The following is a 17,260-nucleotide window of genomic DNA, read 5'->3' as shown; positions in this document are numbered from 1 at the left end:
GAAGCTCAAAGGGCATGTGAAGTCATGTCCGCTAACCCTGACATTTTAGTGAATTGACATCCATGGTGGGAACTAGCTAGCTATCTGGAGGGGAAGGGTGGTGTTGCCGAGGAGCTTCATTGTGGTTAATCTCTGATCCAGTTCCTTACCCCTCTTCATGCCTCTGACCCAGCAATTCTCCTCAGACTCATATGCACAATTTGCCCTCAAGGCCTTTGACCATAGTACGTCGTCACCATGACACGATTCCACGAGACATCCACATGTTCCTGTCTACCTTTAGCTACCAGCCCTCCATCTAGTCTCTCATTTCACCAGACCCTTTTCAAAGACTCCTACCACATGTCTCCATACCCTCTATGCCACCACCTCTGGAGGGTATATGAGTTCTGGAAAAGTACCTAATTGTGAGAAGCATCAGAAGTACCCTGACAGGCAGAGTTTTCTCCTAGGCTGCCAGAGAAACTTTTGTGAAATTCTCTGACAGATTGTTGAGGTTTATATGGTGTTCTCCAGCAGAAGGGCATCAGCATTTTGCTTTCCTCCCATCTCTAATCTGTGAGGATCTGCTTTCCCTCGCTGGGTTCACAGTTTATCGTTAAGTAGCCTTGTTACGATGGAGGTTGGCTAAGCTTCCGACCGCCATCGCTTCGAGCAGGTGACCATCTGCAAATGAGTTGGAGGTCACACCTGCCGTATTACGACATGGCCCACATGCCGCCAGCCGTAAAATACCTTTTTCTACCCCAGTATCAGCCACAATTGAAAAAAACACTTTTTAAACATCCATGCAGCGTTTGCCAGGCACCAGTGGCCCACGGGGGAGAGGGATCCTGCTTGGAGCCCCAAAAGTCCATTTCCTCCTGCCTTTTCATGGTGGTGGGACCGCCATGAAAAGGCAGTCAGAAAGGGCATCCTAATTCCTAGGGTGGTGCCCTCACCACCTTTGGTTTCTCTTTGTTCGCCCTAAGTTGGCAGGGTATGCTCAGACGTGAGTCCCTTGCTCACTTTGCCACTGGAGTCAAGCAAGCCCGGCTGAAGACTGCTGTAATGCCAGAAACCGGTCCTGGGAAGCTTGATTCCGGTCCAGGGAAGACATGGCTTGGCAGTTCGGGCTGGACTGTTCCCATGAGGCACAGGGTCAGACTGATTTGCATATGGCCATGTCTGAACTGGGGTGGCGGAGTGAGCTAAAGAACGGTGATGGATTAAACCCAGATCAGTTGACTGGGGGTGAGTGTTCGTATTGTCAACGCTCCGTCCATCGCCACCTTTGGTTTTTCTTTGTCCAACCTCACAACTCCAACACATTACCAACCAGTGCTCAAACCCTACCGCCACAACTCTAATGCAATCACTCAATCTACAAACAACTATACAACAGTGATGCTCCTGCGAAGGCTTGTGCAAAATATACTTCAGTGTCCCATTGACTTTTAACACCTTGCACTGAGGTTGAAGGATAAGTATTCTGGTAGATGTGCTTGAATCCATCCGGCGATACAGTGAGAACTGGAGATAGATGTTAAGAAAGGAAAGGAATACTCTTTTTCTATAAAGGGATACAGAGACATCCAGGCGGAAATGTCAGTGTTGTTTTCCATTCCACACCATGATACAGTGAGCAAGAAAAAAAGAATATCTGATAATGAAGCAGTGACATAGGGAGAGAGCAGAATGGAAATATCTGCTGAATCCTAAATTGAATGCGATAATAACATGAGATAGATGGATAGAAAATGCCTTCGAACATTCTTTATTCTACGCAGCTGTGTAATGTGATAGAAGATATCCACTCCCGTGGATGCTCAATATTATAGCCTTAGAACCCGAAGTAGCGGCTCTACCGGCCATTAACGGCCAGCTCCAGGGGTAAAGGCCCGAGCCGAAGGTGAGGGCCTTTAATAAGGAAGCAGGCCTTTAAAGGCCGGTAGAGCCCACTATGTCAGGCTCTAAGACTATTAGAACTTTCCGCCCATAAAGGGCAGAATGTTTTCATTTTTAAAACAAAGGCATCATAGAGCCCGAGGGGGTTGAAATCCCTTCGGACTCTGTGAGGCCTTTGTTTACAGCAACAGCTGTGAACAAAAATTGGAATTTTGATGCTCCGGGCTTCTACCAGCCATTAGAAGCCCCGGGCACTCCATGTCTTCAATGAAGTGTTCAACATTCCAATGTTCTAATACATGGCAATAAGAGGAACAAGCATTTGCAATGCAATAGGTGTCACATTTACATGAGTTGGAGCTATTTGCATTGAAAATGGCAAAGCCTTTTATTTATATTTTGGTTTTTAAAACATACATGAAAGACATTCTCATTTACAGTGCCAATAGCTTAAACTCAAGTAAATGCGAGACCTATTGCAATGCAATCCTTGTTTAAAAGCTGAGCCGGAAAGGCAGGCTTTAATTGGCCGGGCACGCTCCCTTCCGTGAATACTTGAACCCGAGGAAGGCTCACCTTTTGTCCTGCAGGGGGCTCCGAGTACAGGCAGCAGAAAGAGAGTTGTGGAAAAACAGGCTTGGCAGAGAGCTGTTCTGTGCCCTCAAGGGAATGCAGCGCTTATTTTGCATAACCTGCCCAAATTGTTTCCGGAGCTGAGGGGTGAATACGACTCCAACAACCGGCCCGTGTGCGCTAACACCTATGTTTGAAAAAAAACAGAGGTCCCGGTGGTAAGTGAAAGAAGAGCTGTGTGGGATGGTAGTGTGGACGTTATGGGTGAGTAAAGTGTGGCGCCCGTGTTGATAACATAAAAACGAGTGCCGTGCTGTGAGATGAGGAATAATATTGAGCACTCAGCAGGCCACCATTGTTGAAGCTAAAGCGCGGCTGCCGCATCTTTTAAAACCAGCTGAACTAGCGCATGTCGTGCCTGCAATAAGAAAAAACTCATTAAGGAAAATAGTGCCTACAGGCTAAATAACACTCTCAAAAAAGAAACAATTTTTTTTAACTTACCTGCTTGACATGTCACCAGCCACCAATCTGCAGCCTCTCCTCTTCACAGGGTAAGCACCCGGGCTCCCTGGCTCCCTAAACCGACAGCGTTGTGTTTGGTTCCCTTAAGTCCCCCTAAGCCAATCACAATGCTGCATAGCAGCGTTGTGATTGGTCTGAACACCGTGGCTCGGTGCTCAGGCGGGGACAGGGACCCTATGCATGTTCCCCACCAGGCTGTGTAATGCACACTAATGCGCACTTTGAGTTGCAAACCACTCCTCTCCTGGCTCCTGCTCTGGCCAGTCCCACCCGCCCCTCCCCACACATAGTAACAGAAAAAGAAAATGATAATAACGCGTTTCGTTATTATCTATTTTTTTTCCTCTGCACTGCCTTAAAGCAGTGGGGTGACGCTCCTCCGCCTTAGCGGTGGAGCCGCCTAACGGATATAGACTGCTTAAAAAAAATCTTTCCCATTTGAGTGGTGATATGTTGTCTATTGGCAAGCCACCATCCTAGCATTCGCAGAAATTCAAAGTGGTTTCAAATTGTGATCCGTCTACTTAATGATCATGATGTCATTAATTTTGCAACCACCTTATGAACGTACAATTTGTGGTGTGATCTGTTGCTCCTTAGCTTACATTGCTAATTGCACTCCCGATTGCACATCAGTTGCGGTACAAATTACACACTCTGGTTTGTTAATGACACTTTGCACATTTGGCTCCTGGCCCCACAAAACTAATGAAATATCTAGAGGTTTTTATTCAATTTTGTGATACAATGAAATGGAAAGAAATGATTAGAGTGTTCTGTATTCCATATAGAAAAGACAGAGAGAGAGAGAGAGATGTCTGGGAATGTTCTATATTCCAATATCCATGCAGTGGAACAAAAGGGAGTGGACTGGAGATGGTCATAGTCCAAGCAGTGATACAGTGAGAGTGCATTTAAATATGAATGGGGTGTCCCATATAGCATGCAGTCATGCAGTGAGAGTAGGAGGAGTATATAAATACCTAACATTTTTTGTCTGCTTCTTTTTCTCCATTATCTTTCCATGTAGATGCACCCGTTTTGAGCTTTGGAGGTGTGGAAAACTACACAGTGTTCTTTCACGATGAGGGCTCCAGCCAGGTGTATATTGGAGGACGCGAAGTTGTCCGAGTCCTGTCATTCACAAATGGCTTGGTCACAGAGACCCAGGTGAGTGGCATTTCTCTTTTCTCTGCGCATCTGCCTTGCTTGATACATGGTCATGAAGGGAAATTATATATATATATATATATATATATATATATATATATATATATATATATATATATATATATATATATATATATATATATATATATATATATATATATATATATATATATGTATATATATATATATTCCAGCTCAGAAAAACGTTTCATATATATACTTTATTCGGTTGTTGCAAACCATCAAAGTAAAGATCCACAGTAAACAGTAAGAATTGAAAATGTAGTATGAAAATAATCCATAAAAACATTCTGTAGAAGCATTATCTCTCATGCGCATGGCTGCACCTGCGATCTGGCAAAGATATTTGAGCCCCTTCCAGATTCTGCAAATGTCAACACATCTGACCGGGGTTGTCCCTAGATTGAGTTCCGCGCTTGCAATTTCCAATAGGTGGGGTTCCCTATCCTCTGCTGGGCAAATGTAAGGTGTAGTGTCATGGAGTTGTCCCACGTTAGGTGTTCAGCTACTCATTTTTATTTGAGATCGAATTGCTTTTCCTTCAACCTTGGGGTTGTATGCTTTCAAAACATATGTTACAGTCAAAGTGTGAAATCCCGGTATTGTATAGAATGCCTATGTAATGTGTAGAATGCCTGATGGTTTTCGGCAAACTGTGAAATATAAGTATTTTGTGAAAATGTTACATACTTTTCCTAGGCATTCTATACAATTCCTAGGCATTATACAGAATGACCAGTACCATTTACGCAAAGTGTTAAAAGGCCACAAGATGAGATTCCTAGGCATTCGGCAAAGTGTGAAATCCCGGTATTGTATAGAATGCCTAGGTAATATATAGAATGCCTGATGGTTTAGAGGCAAACTAAGAAATATAAGTTTTTTGTGAAAATGTTACATACTTTTCTTAGGCATGCTATACAATTCCTAGGCATTATACAGAATGACCAGTACCATTTACGCAAAGTGTTAAAAGGGCACAAATTGAGAAGCCTTTATTAATTAATACGCATTTGAAACTGAAAGAACAAAACTACGAAATAAATCACAGGATATTCTTACCGGAAAACAATGAAAGCAGAACTGAGATTAAAGTACTTGTTACACTAAGAAAGGCCGGAGTAACACGTGGAATTGTACTCGCCTTTATTCTTCACACAAAAACACCTTATATTTTGGCACTTTGATCTTGTACATACATTTCACATCTTAAAGAAGAATGCGAACAGAATATTGTTACCGGTAAAACACAAAGCAGAACTGGCATGACCTACTTGTTGCAGCACGAAAACACCTTCTATTTTGGCACTTTGATCTTGTACATACATTTCACGACTGAAAGAAGAATGCGAACAGAATATTGTTACCGGTGAAACACAAAGCAGAACTGGCATGACCTACTTGTTGCAGCAGGGAAGGCTAGAGTGACATTTTGAATTGTGCAGTCTCTGCCCCTCGCTTGCTGATAACTTGTGCTGTCTCTGGGATTAGGTGTATTATATACTTTGCTTGCAGCCAATCCGGCAAAGTATACAATGCCTAGTCAATGTATAAAATATCAACCATTTCATACTTTGACGTTCGATTTTCAGGCATTCTATACATTACCTAGCCATTCTATAGAATGCCGGATTTCACACATTGCTGGGCGGGAATAAAATGGCGGGATTAGGCGTATTATATACTTTGCCGGCAGACAATCCGGCAAAGTATACAATGCCTAGGCAATGTATAAAATATCAATCATTTCATACTTTGATGTTCGATTTTCAGGCATTCTATACATTACCTAGGCATTCTATAGAATGCGGGATTTCACACTTTGACTGTAACATATATATATTAATTGTGGATTTTGCTTGTTCATCATTCCCTTGGTGTAAAATTCTTATAGGTCTTTCAATGTCATAATCACTATGGAGAGACATCCTTATGGAATGAGGAATAACATCAGTTTGAATTCTGCACGGTCTTGTATCCCATGGGAGAACACCCTTGTGGACTTTGTCCAGTTGTTATAACTCTGATAGAGCATCTATGGATCCTGGCAGGTTGGAAGCCCTAATCACTTTGCATGGTCTCATCACCCCTCCAATCACAAATTATTTTTAATTCGCTCCATGACCGAACAAATTATTGTTGTGGATATGGAAGGTGATCAGCCGGTTATCCCATTTACCTATCTATCTACGACGCAAATTTACATCGAAAGAAATTTAATTTTAGAGGCTATAAGGCGTATCTGTGAGTTGAACAGGCACTCAAGAGCCTCGCCGCTGCTTCGTGGAAAGCTCTACTGCCAAGCCAAATATCCCTGGTTCTTGGTATCTGTAAAGTGAAGGAACGGTGTGCGGCACCAAGAAAGTGGGAAGTAGTATTTCAAACTAGTCTGTGGTTTGTGTACAATAAATGTGGTTGATAAACAATGATTTAGAAACAATACACTCATCCACCAGGGGCCATATGAAAATGGCCATAGCGGAGAAGCCGCCACTGCTGATCATAGCCATGCTTGTGGCTTCTAGGCCCACATAGACTTCAGCAACATCCCCTTGGTCTACCAGAGTTATTGTTCCATCTTTCATCATGAGGTTCTGGTACTCCTTCTACGACATGATCACTTGGTAGAGGGACATCAAGCCTGAAACACAAGACCACAAATTAAGTTTTCTAGGAGAAAGTGTGAGGGTGAAGGGAGCAGAGAGCTGCCTCTATGAGATGATGGTATGACTTAGACAACATTTCTTCTTTCTTTTCAGATTCGGCTCAGTGCAGATGAAAAAACGAAGAAAGACTGTAAAACCAAATATCCAAATTCAAAGGTAAACTGAGCTACAGCAGCTCATCGGCCGCAACATTTTGGTATTCTCTCTGAATGTCTACCCCACTCTCCTCACATGCTTTTACACCATGTCACTCTTGTTTTATCCAGGGTCCCTGGAAATATGGTGCAGGGAAGGGCCAAATTATGCAGCAGCGTTGAGTAAATGATGTGGCAAGAAAAGGCAAAATATGTGGCGTGATGTGCCACATTTTGTTATGCCATTACATCGTTATTTTTTCATTTTTACACTTGTTAATACTGTCTGAACATTGATTGCACCTTATTTTAACACCCACATATAGCAATAAGCAACCAGTGAACCTTTTCAAACTGCCTTCTACTGCACAGAAACACGTGTCGCTGCATTTTTAGTAACTTTTGAACTGTTCAAGCTAGAAACAATTCTTTTTGTTCAAATTTGCAAATAATGCAGCAGAATTGGATGATACCTTATGTGGCAAGTGCAGCTTTTCTATAATTATGTAAAAATCACCACAACAGCGCAACATAAACTTTGCTCTCAAACTCAAGCAGCTTAAACAATATTTCAGAAAAAAGCTTGATACTGTATGCTGATGATTTCCCCAAACATACAAAAGTGGATATGCATGCAATTCAGACTTCTTGTTATCTCTGGAAGGATGCCAAGGGCTACACATAGTATCTGCCTCATTCTATCAGAAAGTTGGTGTGTTGTAAGGATGAGAGGAATCAATGGCTTAGAAGCATCCATTTCAAAATCTTTTATCTGCCCTCGTGTTCCTGTCTCATACTGTTCTGTTATTTTGTGTCCTCGTGTTTTTTTAAATTTTCGTTGCAGATAATTGTTGTTTGTGTGAAACTTAAGAAATGCCATGAGAGAACATCAACCTTAGAGCAGGGTTTCCCAAAATCTGGCTTCGTCGCAAGCCGCTTTTTCGTGGGTCCTGAAAGTCCAAGCAATGAGTAAAGATGCCTTGAAACTCTGAATTTATCTTGCCATATTTGCTACACTTTAAAGACAGTGGTCAAATGCCAGGCTATGCCATCTGGCAAATTGCTACCTATTTTTTGATATGGAAATTGGTGTTTACAAACTCCTCTCGCTTTGCAGTCAAACAAAAAAATGTAAAGTGAACAACGTTAGAATATTGCTGGGTTAAAGAGTGTGAAAGGAATGGCTGTAGGACAGTGGTGGCTGGTAGGGAATGGTGGCGGCCGGAAGGGAGGGGGGATAAAAAAAAAAGATGACATCTTGTCGTCGTAGGTCACCAGCTGCCACCTCTTCTCCGTCCTCGCAGGCATCCTGGCTCCCGGCAACACCCAGGCTCCCCTAAGCCAATCAAGATGCTACTGTCACCAGTTCATATGTTTTGAGGATAAACAATCCAGGTCAAGTCGAGTACGGCACGTGCATTTCTGTTGTTTATTATTAGTCACCATGACAGCAGTGTAATGATTGGTCTGAGCGCCGTGGTTCGGCGCTCAGACAGGGACTGGGAGCATGTGAATGTTCTACACCCAGGCTGTTCAATACAGCCAGTGGAGAACATGCTAAGTGCACATGACGGTTCGGCCAGCCCAAGACTGCCAGCCAAACTGTCATGCGTACTCAATGTGCCGCAGCAAACACCCCTCCGCCCTCTCCCTGTGACAAGCCGAGCCCTTCCCCAACCGGGCTCGCTCCTTGCAGAAGAAGCAAATGATAATAACGTAACATTATTAATGTTACGTTATAATCATTTTCTTTTTCTTTTTTCACTTAGGGGCTGATTGTGATGCCGTAGGAAACGGTTCCTACAGCATCAAAATTGGCTGTTCTGATTCCTTTCCGACTCACACATTTGGATGGAGTCGGTTGGAAAGGAATCCTAACCGGATTTCCGAATGGCTTCTGATGGGCTCAGAGAGCCTGTCTGCCGTTCAGAAAGCCTCCAGTAATCCCAAGGGTGGCTCTTTCTGCCCAAGGGATTACAATGTCGGATTCCGACAGCCTTTCTGTGCTGGCCTTTTTGACACAAAAGGCTATCAGAAGTCAACTTTGGGGTCCCCCAGTAGGGCCCCCCCAGTACGGCCCCCAATTGGTGTACGGCCTCTGGCACCTATGGTGCCCCCCGTTGATCACTGCACCCCGTGGCAGGCACCATGAGGTGCCTGCCGTGGGGTGCAGGGATGAACTGCACTTCTTCTCTTTACAATGAGAGTATGCATTCCAGTTGGAATTCATGCTCATATTGTAAAAAATCGGAGTGCGCCCAAACAGTGTTCGGTCGCAACCTAATTGCTGAGTTGGGACCACCGACAAGAGGTCGGTCGGTCCCAGTACTGAATCGATGTCGGATGGACCTCGGCCCCTTAGTGGGCTGACGCTCCTCCACCTTAGCATAGGAGCCACCTCTGCCGTAGGACATCATTTTTTTTGTAACATGGGAGAAAATATAAATAGCTGTAAATGTACTGTACACATTCTGCAGTTAAAAAAGCAAAAATGAAGCACTTTTTTGTAATTCTGAAGTGTGATGGAAGCAAAGATTTAAACACAATCAAACAAATCAAGACTCTTTACTTGGGGATGCACAAATGATACATTTTCACTGAACCCTGATTTTCCCACACGCTATCATTTGTATTCAGTATAGTTTTATCAGTAAAACCGTATGTCTGTGGAAATTTAGGGCCAGATGTAGGTAGGCTTTTACCGGTCGGTAACGGCCAAAATCGGCTGTTACCGACCGGTAAAAGCCTTTTCCTATGTAGGAGGCTATTTTACTGATTCGGTAAATAACGAATCGGTATTTACCAATTCGGTATTTACCGAATCATCATTTACCGATTCAGTATTTACCGAATCGGTAAATGAGATGTAGGAAGCACTGTAAAAAGTGCTTCTGGGCTTTAAGAATTCGTTATTTACCACCAACTATTAGTTGGTGGTAAATAAGGAATTCATATGTAAATGCATAAATGTGCATTTACACCTGTGCCATGTGACAGATATACATGACCTTAGGGCATGTATGTATGCCACATGTGCACACCAGCACTAATCAGGGGTGCAACAGGGTGTCAAAGTGACACCCTGCCACCCTTGAATTTTTCGGTATTTACCGAATCGGTAATTACCGATTCGGTATTTGCCATTCATTCCTAGGAATGAATGGCAAATACCGAATCGGTAATTACCGATTCAGTAAATACCGAATCTTACCGATTCGGTATTTTTTACCGAATAATTACCTACATTGCATTTACCGATTCGAGAATACCGAATCGGTAAAATTCGGTATTTTCGAATCTGTAAATCTAAATTACCTACATCTAGCCCCAAATTGCCATTTCAACAGAACATGTGCTGTCCATAAATGAGGGTGCTCTGCTACATGATGCTTTAGTTGCATTAAAAAAAATCACCCACCTCATGTCGGTTAAAGATAGGCGGGTCACAAAAACTTGTTCTCAAAAGTGTGGCGTGGGTCTAAAATAGTCTTGGAAGCACTGCTTTAGAGTGTGGCCACTAACATTTCTAAAATATATTTTTACTTCAAATAGAAAAACATTCCATATGTTGCTCTATCAATAAAATAAAACACACAGAGTAGTTATGTATGAAATCGAAACTCACAGTAGTTTGTAGGAAATAAACACACACGTAGGAGGTGCTCTGTCAGGGCCAATCTACATATTATATAGGAGGTCACTTAAAAATACAGAAAACACATAAAATGTGGCCAAAATAGCAATCGTCTTTCAACAGAGGCTCCTACAGCGGCTCAGTCCCTGATGAACAGCTTTGACATTCATTAGCAATATGTGGATTGGTAGGCAGTGTTATATAACACCAATGTTGAAAGGGGAGTGAGTGAAAATGGGCTAATTAATAGTAACGAATATGCTATTACATATGCGTTATGTCTTATCTGCTGCCTCTGCAGGTGCATAATGTATTGCATCTGTCTGTCTAGCTGACTTTGGCTCTGTATGTAACTGTTGTTCTTTTCTTTGTGTGACTGTTTCTATGTCTCTGTCATTTCCTCTTTATTGCTACCTTCCCTCGCGTTCTCACTTTTGTCTCTTGCTTTATACCTTCTTGCCAATCCTTTTTCTGTCTCCCTTTTCACTTTTGTGATTGCTCCAGTGGTGTATCATAGCCCCCGCTGTGCGGGGGGCCCGAGCTCCATGGGGCCCTTTCAGCATAGTACCCTGGTCTGTTAGCTCCTGACTGACTCCGGAGTGGCGGGCCTCCATGTGCTTTTCAGGAGGGCCTTCATGTTTCGTTACGCCACTGGATCGCTCTCACGTCGGCTTACCTCTGTTGCCATCCAATCCACCATAAGCCTACTCCATCCGTTCTTTGCTCATGCTCTTTTCCTTCTATTCAACACTCACCCATCCTTTTCTCTCTATTCGTAGATTATACCAGTATTAATAATCTCTCTTGCTCTTGCCATAGCACCTTCCTCAGATAGTACCCTTTTTCCCCACTAATATTCTATCTCCTGCAATATCCTCCCACCCTCTAATGTTTATTCTTTTACTCAGCTACTTTAAACTTTCTTTATCTATCTTTCCCTTATCTCTATCCTTTTCACTCCCCGTTTACAGTTCCCTCGCCTGTTGTTCTTTTTCTCCTTCCCTTCTTTTTACTGTCCTTTTCTTTTATTTACCTTTTTCTCCACCATCTCTTATTCTTCTCGCCTTGGCTGTCTGCCATAAACACTCCTCTGTCTGGATCCCACCATTCACCAGTCACTGTCTGTGCGGCTGGTTCCTTAGTGGAGAAGCAGCCTGCGTTGGGGCTGGGGGGGTGAGGGGTGAGGTGGGTTGGCGCCACACCTGACTTCCATGTCCATTCACAGGGGGATAGCTTGGTCAGAAGACTGTGCGGTGTGAGCTTCAGATTTTACAACAATCACTTCATAATATCATGTTATTCATTAAGATTCATGGAAGATAACAACATACTAGAGCCCTCTCAGAATGGCTTTCGCCCGGGTCACAACACAGAATCTCCTCTCCTAGCTGTGACCGAACATCTGAGGGTAGCACTAGATGCAGGACACACTTCGGCACTGATTTTATTAGATCTCACTGCCGCGTTTTACACAGTTTCCAACCAGATCCTGCTGCAACGGTTGGAGGAGGCGGGCATTGAGGGCTCTGCCCTGGATCGCCTCTTTTCTCTCTGAGAGGACCTTCCAGGTAACGGCCCGTCTTTTGCCTCCATGATCCATACTACTAAACAAGGGGTGCCACAGGGCTCAGCCCTGAGCCCAACGCTTTTCAACTTGTATGTCCAACTGTTAGCTGTGGCCAGGAGTAGAGGGCTTACAGCAATATCGTATGCAAATGATACACAGTTGGTAGTGGCACTCTCTGACGATTCCATACATGACCCTTGCACGTTTCGGAGCCATCTCGCAGCTATCACTGAGTGGATGACTGCCACTGTCTCCAGCTTAACGCCAGCAAGTCTGAGGTTTTGCTGGTAGGGAGAAACTCTGAGCTGTGGAGTGAACGCTGATGTCTGCCACCCTGGGCTGTGCACCCACCCCCAAACAGGTGGTAAAAAATATAGATGTCTGGGTTGACTCTGCCCTTAGCTTCCAGCTCCAAACTAAGAAAGTGGCAGGCACCTGTTTTGGTATATTGTGGGGGTTCAAACCGTTCCTGGGTTTTTTTGATCCGGCCATCAGGCAGGTTATCGTTCAGGCCTCCATTTTGTCGAGACTGGATTACGCTTGCTCGGTCTACCTGGGGACGAACAAGACTGAAATCCTGAGATTGCAGAGGGTCCAAAACACAGCTGCTAGAACTCTCCTTGGCCTCCCTAGAACCTGCTCTACTACTAGTGCTATCCGTTGACTACACTGGCTGCCGGTGGCCAGACGCTTGGGGGCCCATTAGGATGGCGGGAGGTTCACCCCCGCCAGGCCGGCGGTAGCCACTGCCGGCCTGGCGGGGGCGAACTGCCCGCCATCCGTCCCGGAATGGCCCCGCCAAATTAGTATGGACGGAAAGAGTTTCTATGGTGGCGGTGTCTATCAGACACCGCCAGCCATATTAGGATGGGTCTTTTTAAATGCCTTTTCGTGGCGGCATGGAAAGGCATGCGGAGTCTGCATTGGGGGCCCGATGCGGGCCTCCATGGACTCCTGGGGGGTGGGGGGTACACATGGGGGGTACCTATGGTACCCCCCAGCAGTTCCATGCACAGCATGGCAGGCACCGCACGGTGCCTGCCATGCTGTGCATGGAAGTGCACTGCATGCCTTCCTGCGATTGTGGCGGACGGTGCTGAGTGCACCGCCCGCCACAATGGTAGGAATGCTGGATGCGCCCGCCACTGTGGCGGGCGCATCCTAATGCCATGCACGGGACCACCGCCTTATGGCGGGCGGTCCCTAGTACCGTGAGGATGGCGGGCGGGCAAAGTTTGCCCGCCATCCTAATGGGCCCTTTAGTGTTTAAGTCCCTCTGCATTAATTTTAAAATTTTGAATTTCTCCTCTCCTGGCATTTTGGCCAACCTGCTTTGACCTTATACACTCATTCGCCAACTCTGCTCGATGGGTCAACATCTGGCGGTTGTTCCCTGGGTGAGGAGAGTGCATGCTGGTGGGCGCTCCTTCCGTACACTGGCAGCCAAACTCTGGAACTCTCTTCCAATACATATCTGCAGCATTAATAATCACCTGGCATTTCGTAAGGCAATTAAAACGCACCTCTTCCCACCGCTATAGGATCTGCCTTCTGTTAGTGCTGTACTGTGCCACCTCAAAGGACAGAGGTTCCCCTGAGCAGCTTCTCCTGTCCTACAGAGAGCAGTTCACTTCCTGGTTTACCAGAAAATCAAAATATGTTTTCTCCTGTTGGGCGATCGCACGAGCTCCGCGCCAGCAGTCAGCCACTCACTAATTGTATTGGGTGATGCCTTGTCACTTGGACTATGCTGTACCTGATTGGATTATCCATAAACCTGGAACTAAGAAATGGTGTTTCGCGTTTGGCTCTCCTTTTCCTTACTCAATGTGCCGTTTGAGGTGCTATTGACCTATGGGTGTTGTGAGCACTGACATATTGGTAGTGGATTGGTGGAATCCTGGGCAGCCCAGCCCAGTTTCATTCATTGTATTTGTTTATATGGCATTTGTAAACTGTGCATGCTGAAGCTAGGGGTGAGAGCACTCCAGTACACTCCGCTCCGCTGGTGGAGCAGATTTTTTTGCTGAACTTCGTGCTCCAAGTTAAGCACAGAGTTGCAAAGCTCCATGAACTCCGCTGGCGGACCGGAGTTAGCCACCCACTCCTAGTTAGCACCCCAACTAAGGAGTTGGTATTTTTAACCGATTTGCGACTAGATTATCACAGTTGTAAAATATTGATACATTTCATACTGATTCGCGATTTGGCCGGAACCCCTCTGTGACGGTTGGGCCGGGGAGGGAAGGACGCTACAACCTGATGTTCTCAGATAACCTTTTATTGACATGTAAGTCAGCTTGCCCAAAGAGCAGAGGTACAGACAGTTCGACAAAGTGTTCTCCAAGTGTCGTTTCTTCCTGACTTGGGCTTCGTTCTCTTGGGTCCCCCGTCTTGGCTCTCCCTCTGCTGTTTCTCGGCTCCGGTTGTTCTCAGGGAGTAAAAGAAAGACAAACAGCCGCGTTAGTGGCTGACCTGGGGTCAAGGAATGAGAGGGGGGCAGGGGGAGTGAGGGTTCACCAGGTTTCCACCACCTTCTTAGTGTTGGTTCGGTCTTACAGAGTGACGCCGGGGAAAGTGATACGTCCTGTGACCACCCACGCACTACCCCGTCCCACCCCGTGTACTGAACAACCCTTGAAAACGCCCTCGTACCTTGTTTAGCCACACTTCTCCCCTGGAAGTGTGGCAGGGCGGCTCGTGGGTCCGTGGGCCTCCTGGCTTGTCGAGTCTCTCCTCCGGCAACCCTGGCAGTAGTGCGTCGTTCCTTCCGTCTTCTTCGCTGTCAGCGTTCTCCTCGTGGGTCGGCTTCTTCCCTGGAGGTTCCGCGCCGGTCGACACACACGGGGCTTCCTTAACCGCCCCCGGCTCCACTGATTGGTCTGGGTCAGATGACGGGGTCTCTCCTGATTGGCGGGACATCGGGAACGCCAGGGAACTCCCCCCTGACGTCACGGAAGGAAGAGCCAGCAACGGGGTCAGCGAAGGCAGCGCTGAAGCACTCCAGGAAACGTCAAAGGAATCCTGCGGACGGGGCGGAAACGGACACATATTAGCAGGTACGCCCCGTCCGTCCGCGACAGGGACCATGTCCTCGTGACACCCTCCAATACACTTTTAAAATTGCAAATCTTTATCTACTCAGAGTCCTGTTTTTGGAGTCAGTGAAAGTTTACCAATTTCTAGAATGGTATTATTACATATTTAAACTATTTTGCTGTCTCACTGTGCCACTGGATTCAAGCTCGCTTGGCTGATAAAGGGTAATACCTAGAAACCGATCCAAGGATGATTGTTTCCGGTCCAGGGAGGACCTGGCGTGGCAGTTCGGTCTGGCCTGTTCCCATGAGGCACAGGGTCAAGACTGATTTGCATATGGCTGGGTATAAACTGGTGTGGCATGGTGAGAAAAAGAACAATAGATTTAACCCAGATCACTTGACTGGGGGTGAATGTATGATTTATTCAGCACTCCATCCACCATTTTTTTATGCCCAGACGTGGGTCCCTTGTTCACTGTGCCACTGGTTGCAAGCTAGCCTGTCTGATGAAGGGTAATCATACATTCACCCCCAGGGCCGGACTGAGAACCAAAACCGGCCCTGGCAAAGTACTCAGCCGGCCCCCTGGGGGTGCGACCGAGCTCTTTGCCGGGGCCGGTTTTCGGCCGTTTTTGTTACAGGGCCGATTTTGCAGCTGTGCTGCAAAAACGGCTCTGTGACAAAAACGACCCCCAGGGCCCAAAACCGGCCCGCACCCTTGCGGCGCACCGGGGGATTGCCCGGTGCCCGCAATGGCCAATCCGGGCCTTTTCACCCCCAGTCAAGAGATATGGGTTAAATCCATCGTTCTTTTGCTCACCATGTCACCCCAGTTTAGACCCAGCCATATGCAAATCAGTCTTGACTGCGGGTGACTGTATGATTTATTCAGCATTCCGTCCATCATTTGTTTGCGTAGCACTTTTCATACTAAGTAGGATGGGTATGCCCAGACGTGGGTCCCTTGCTCAATGTGCCACTGAATTCAAGCTAGCCTGGCTGATGAAGGGCAATACCCAGAAACCGGTCCCAGGATGCTTGTTCCCGATCCAGGGAGGATCTGGCTTGGCAGTTCCGTCTGGACTGTTCCCATGAGCCACAGGGTAAAGACTGATTTGAATATGGCTGGGTCTAAACTGGGGTGGCATGGTGAGCAAAAGAACGATGGATTTAACCCAGATCTCTTGACTGGGGGTGTTTTATTTATTCAGCATTCCGTCCATCATTTGTTTGCGTAGCATTTTTCGCCTTAAATGGGATGGGTATGCCCAGAAGTGGGTCCCTTAATCACTGTGCCACTGGATTCAAGCTAGCCTGGCTTATAAAGGGTAATGAGACATGAGACTGGCGCTGACCCAGCCCTTCCTGACATCCCTGACTGGTCCGGTCCACCAGGCTGCCTTTAAAGGAACCCGATTCCAGAGTGCGTCTTCAGAAACAGTGTGAGAGACCTGTGTGCACGAGACTGCAGCAGCAGGCTTGAGTTGCTGGCCTCCAGCCATCCGTAATTCATCGCCTCTGTCCCTCCCTCCGCTCCAGAGGCGCCCGCCTGTTATTTACTGTGCCGCAGTAGCAATTACATTCCGAGAAGCGCTGGGACAGGACGGAGGCGTGTGTTTCCTTCCACTGGCATCGCTCCAGCAGCCTCTCCGTGCTGCAGCATGGCATCCCAGCCCCAGCCCATTTGTACACCACCCACTCTGCCATCCACAGCTTCCTCCTACACGGAGAGTGGGCAGGGAATATACGAAGCTACATTTGCAAAACAATAAAATCCCAATAAATGCAGGAGCCCGCCGCCGGTGCAGAATGCAGGGTTTGCCCAATAGCAAGGTTGCCTTGCTTTGATCCATCACCAACTCTTTTTTTTTTTAGTGATCAGGACTTCATTTTCATGACTGAACTTCGACCCAAGGGCAAGAGACAAGCAGAAAACAGAGAAGGGGGGAGGAAGAGCAGGACAGAAAACAGTGACAAAGGGCGAAAGCAGGGATGAAAAGAACCCGCGAGAGTGGGAAAAAGACAGGAAGTGTACGGTGGTG

General features: G+C 46.2%; 1 protein-coding gene across 1 annotated transcript in view; it reads left to right on the top strand.

The window, feature by feature from the left end:
- The window catches only part of LOC144798124 (semaphorin-7A-like), a 207,992-nt gene that overhangs the window by 81,557 nt on the left and 109,175 nt on the right, over nucleotides 1–17,260 (top strand). The window contains exons 4-5 of the mRNA XM_078668880.1: nucleotides 4,016–4,155; nucleotides 6,936–6,998. Coding sequence (XP_078525006.1) covers nucleotides 4,016–4,155; nucleotides 6,936–6,998 — 203 coding nt within the window. The remainder of the gene's footprint in view (nucleotides 1–4,015; nucleotides 4,156–6,935; nucleotides 6,999–17,260) is intronic.

The sequence above is a fragment of the Lissotriton helveticus genome, chromosome 12 (assembly GCF_964261635.1).
Source record: "Lissotriton helveticus chromosome 12, aLisHel1.1, whole genome shotgun sequence".
Classification (NCBI taxonomy): Eukaryota; Metazoa; Chordata; class Amphibia; order Caudata; family Salamandridae; genus Lissotriton; species Lissotriton helveticus.
The sequence above is the reverse complement of the archived record's forward strand: the minus strand, read 5'-3'. Positions and strand labels throughout refer to the sequence as shown.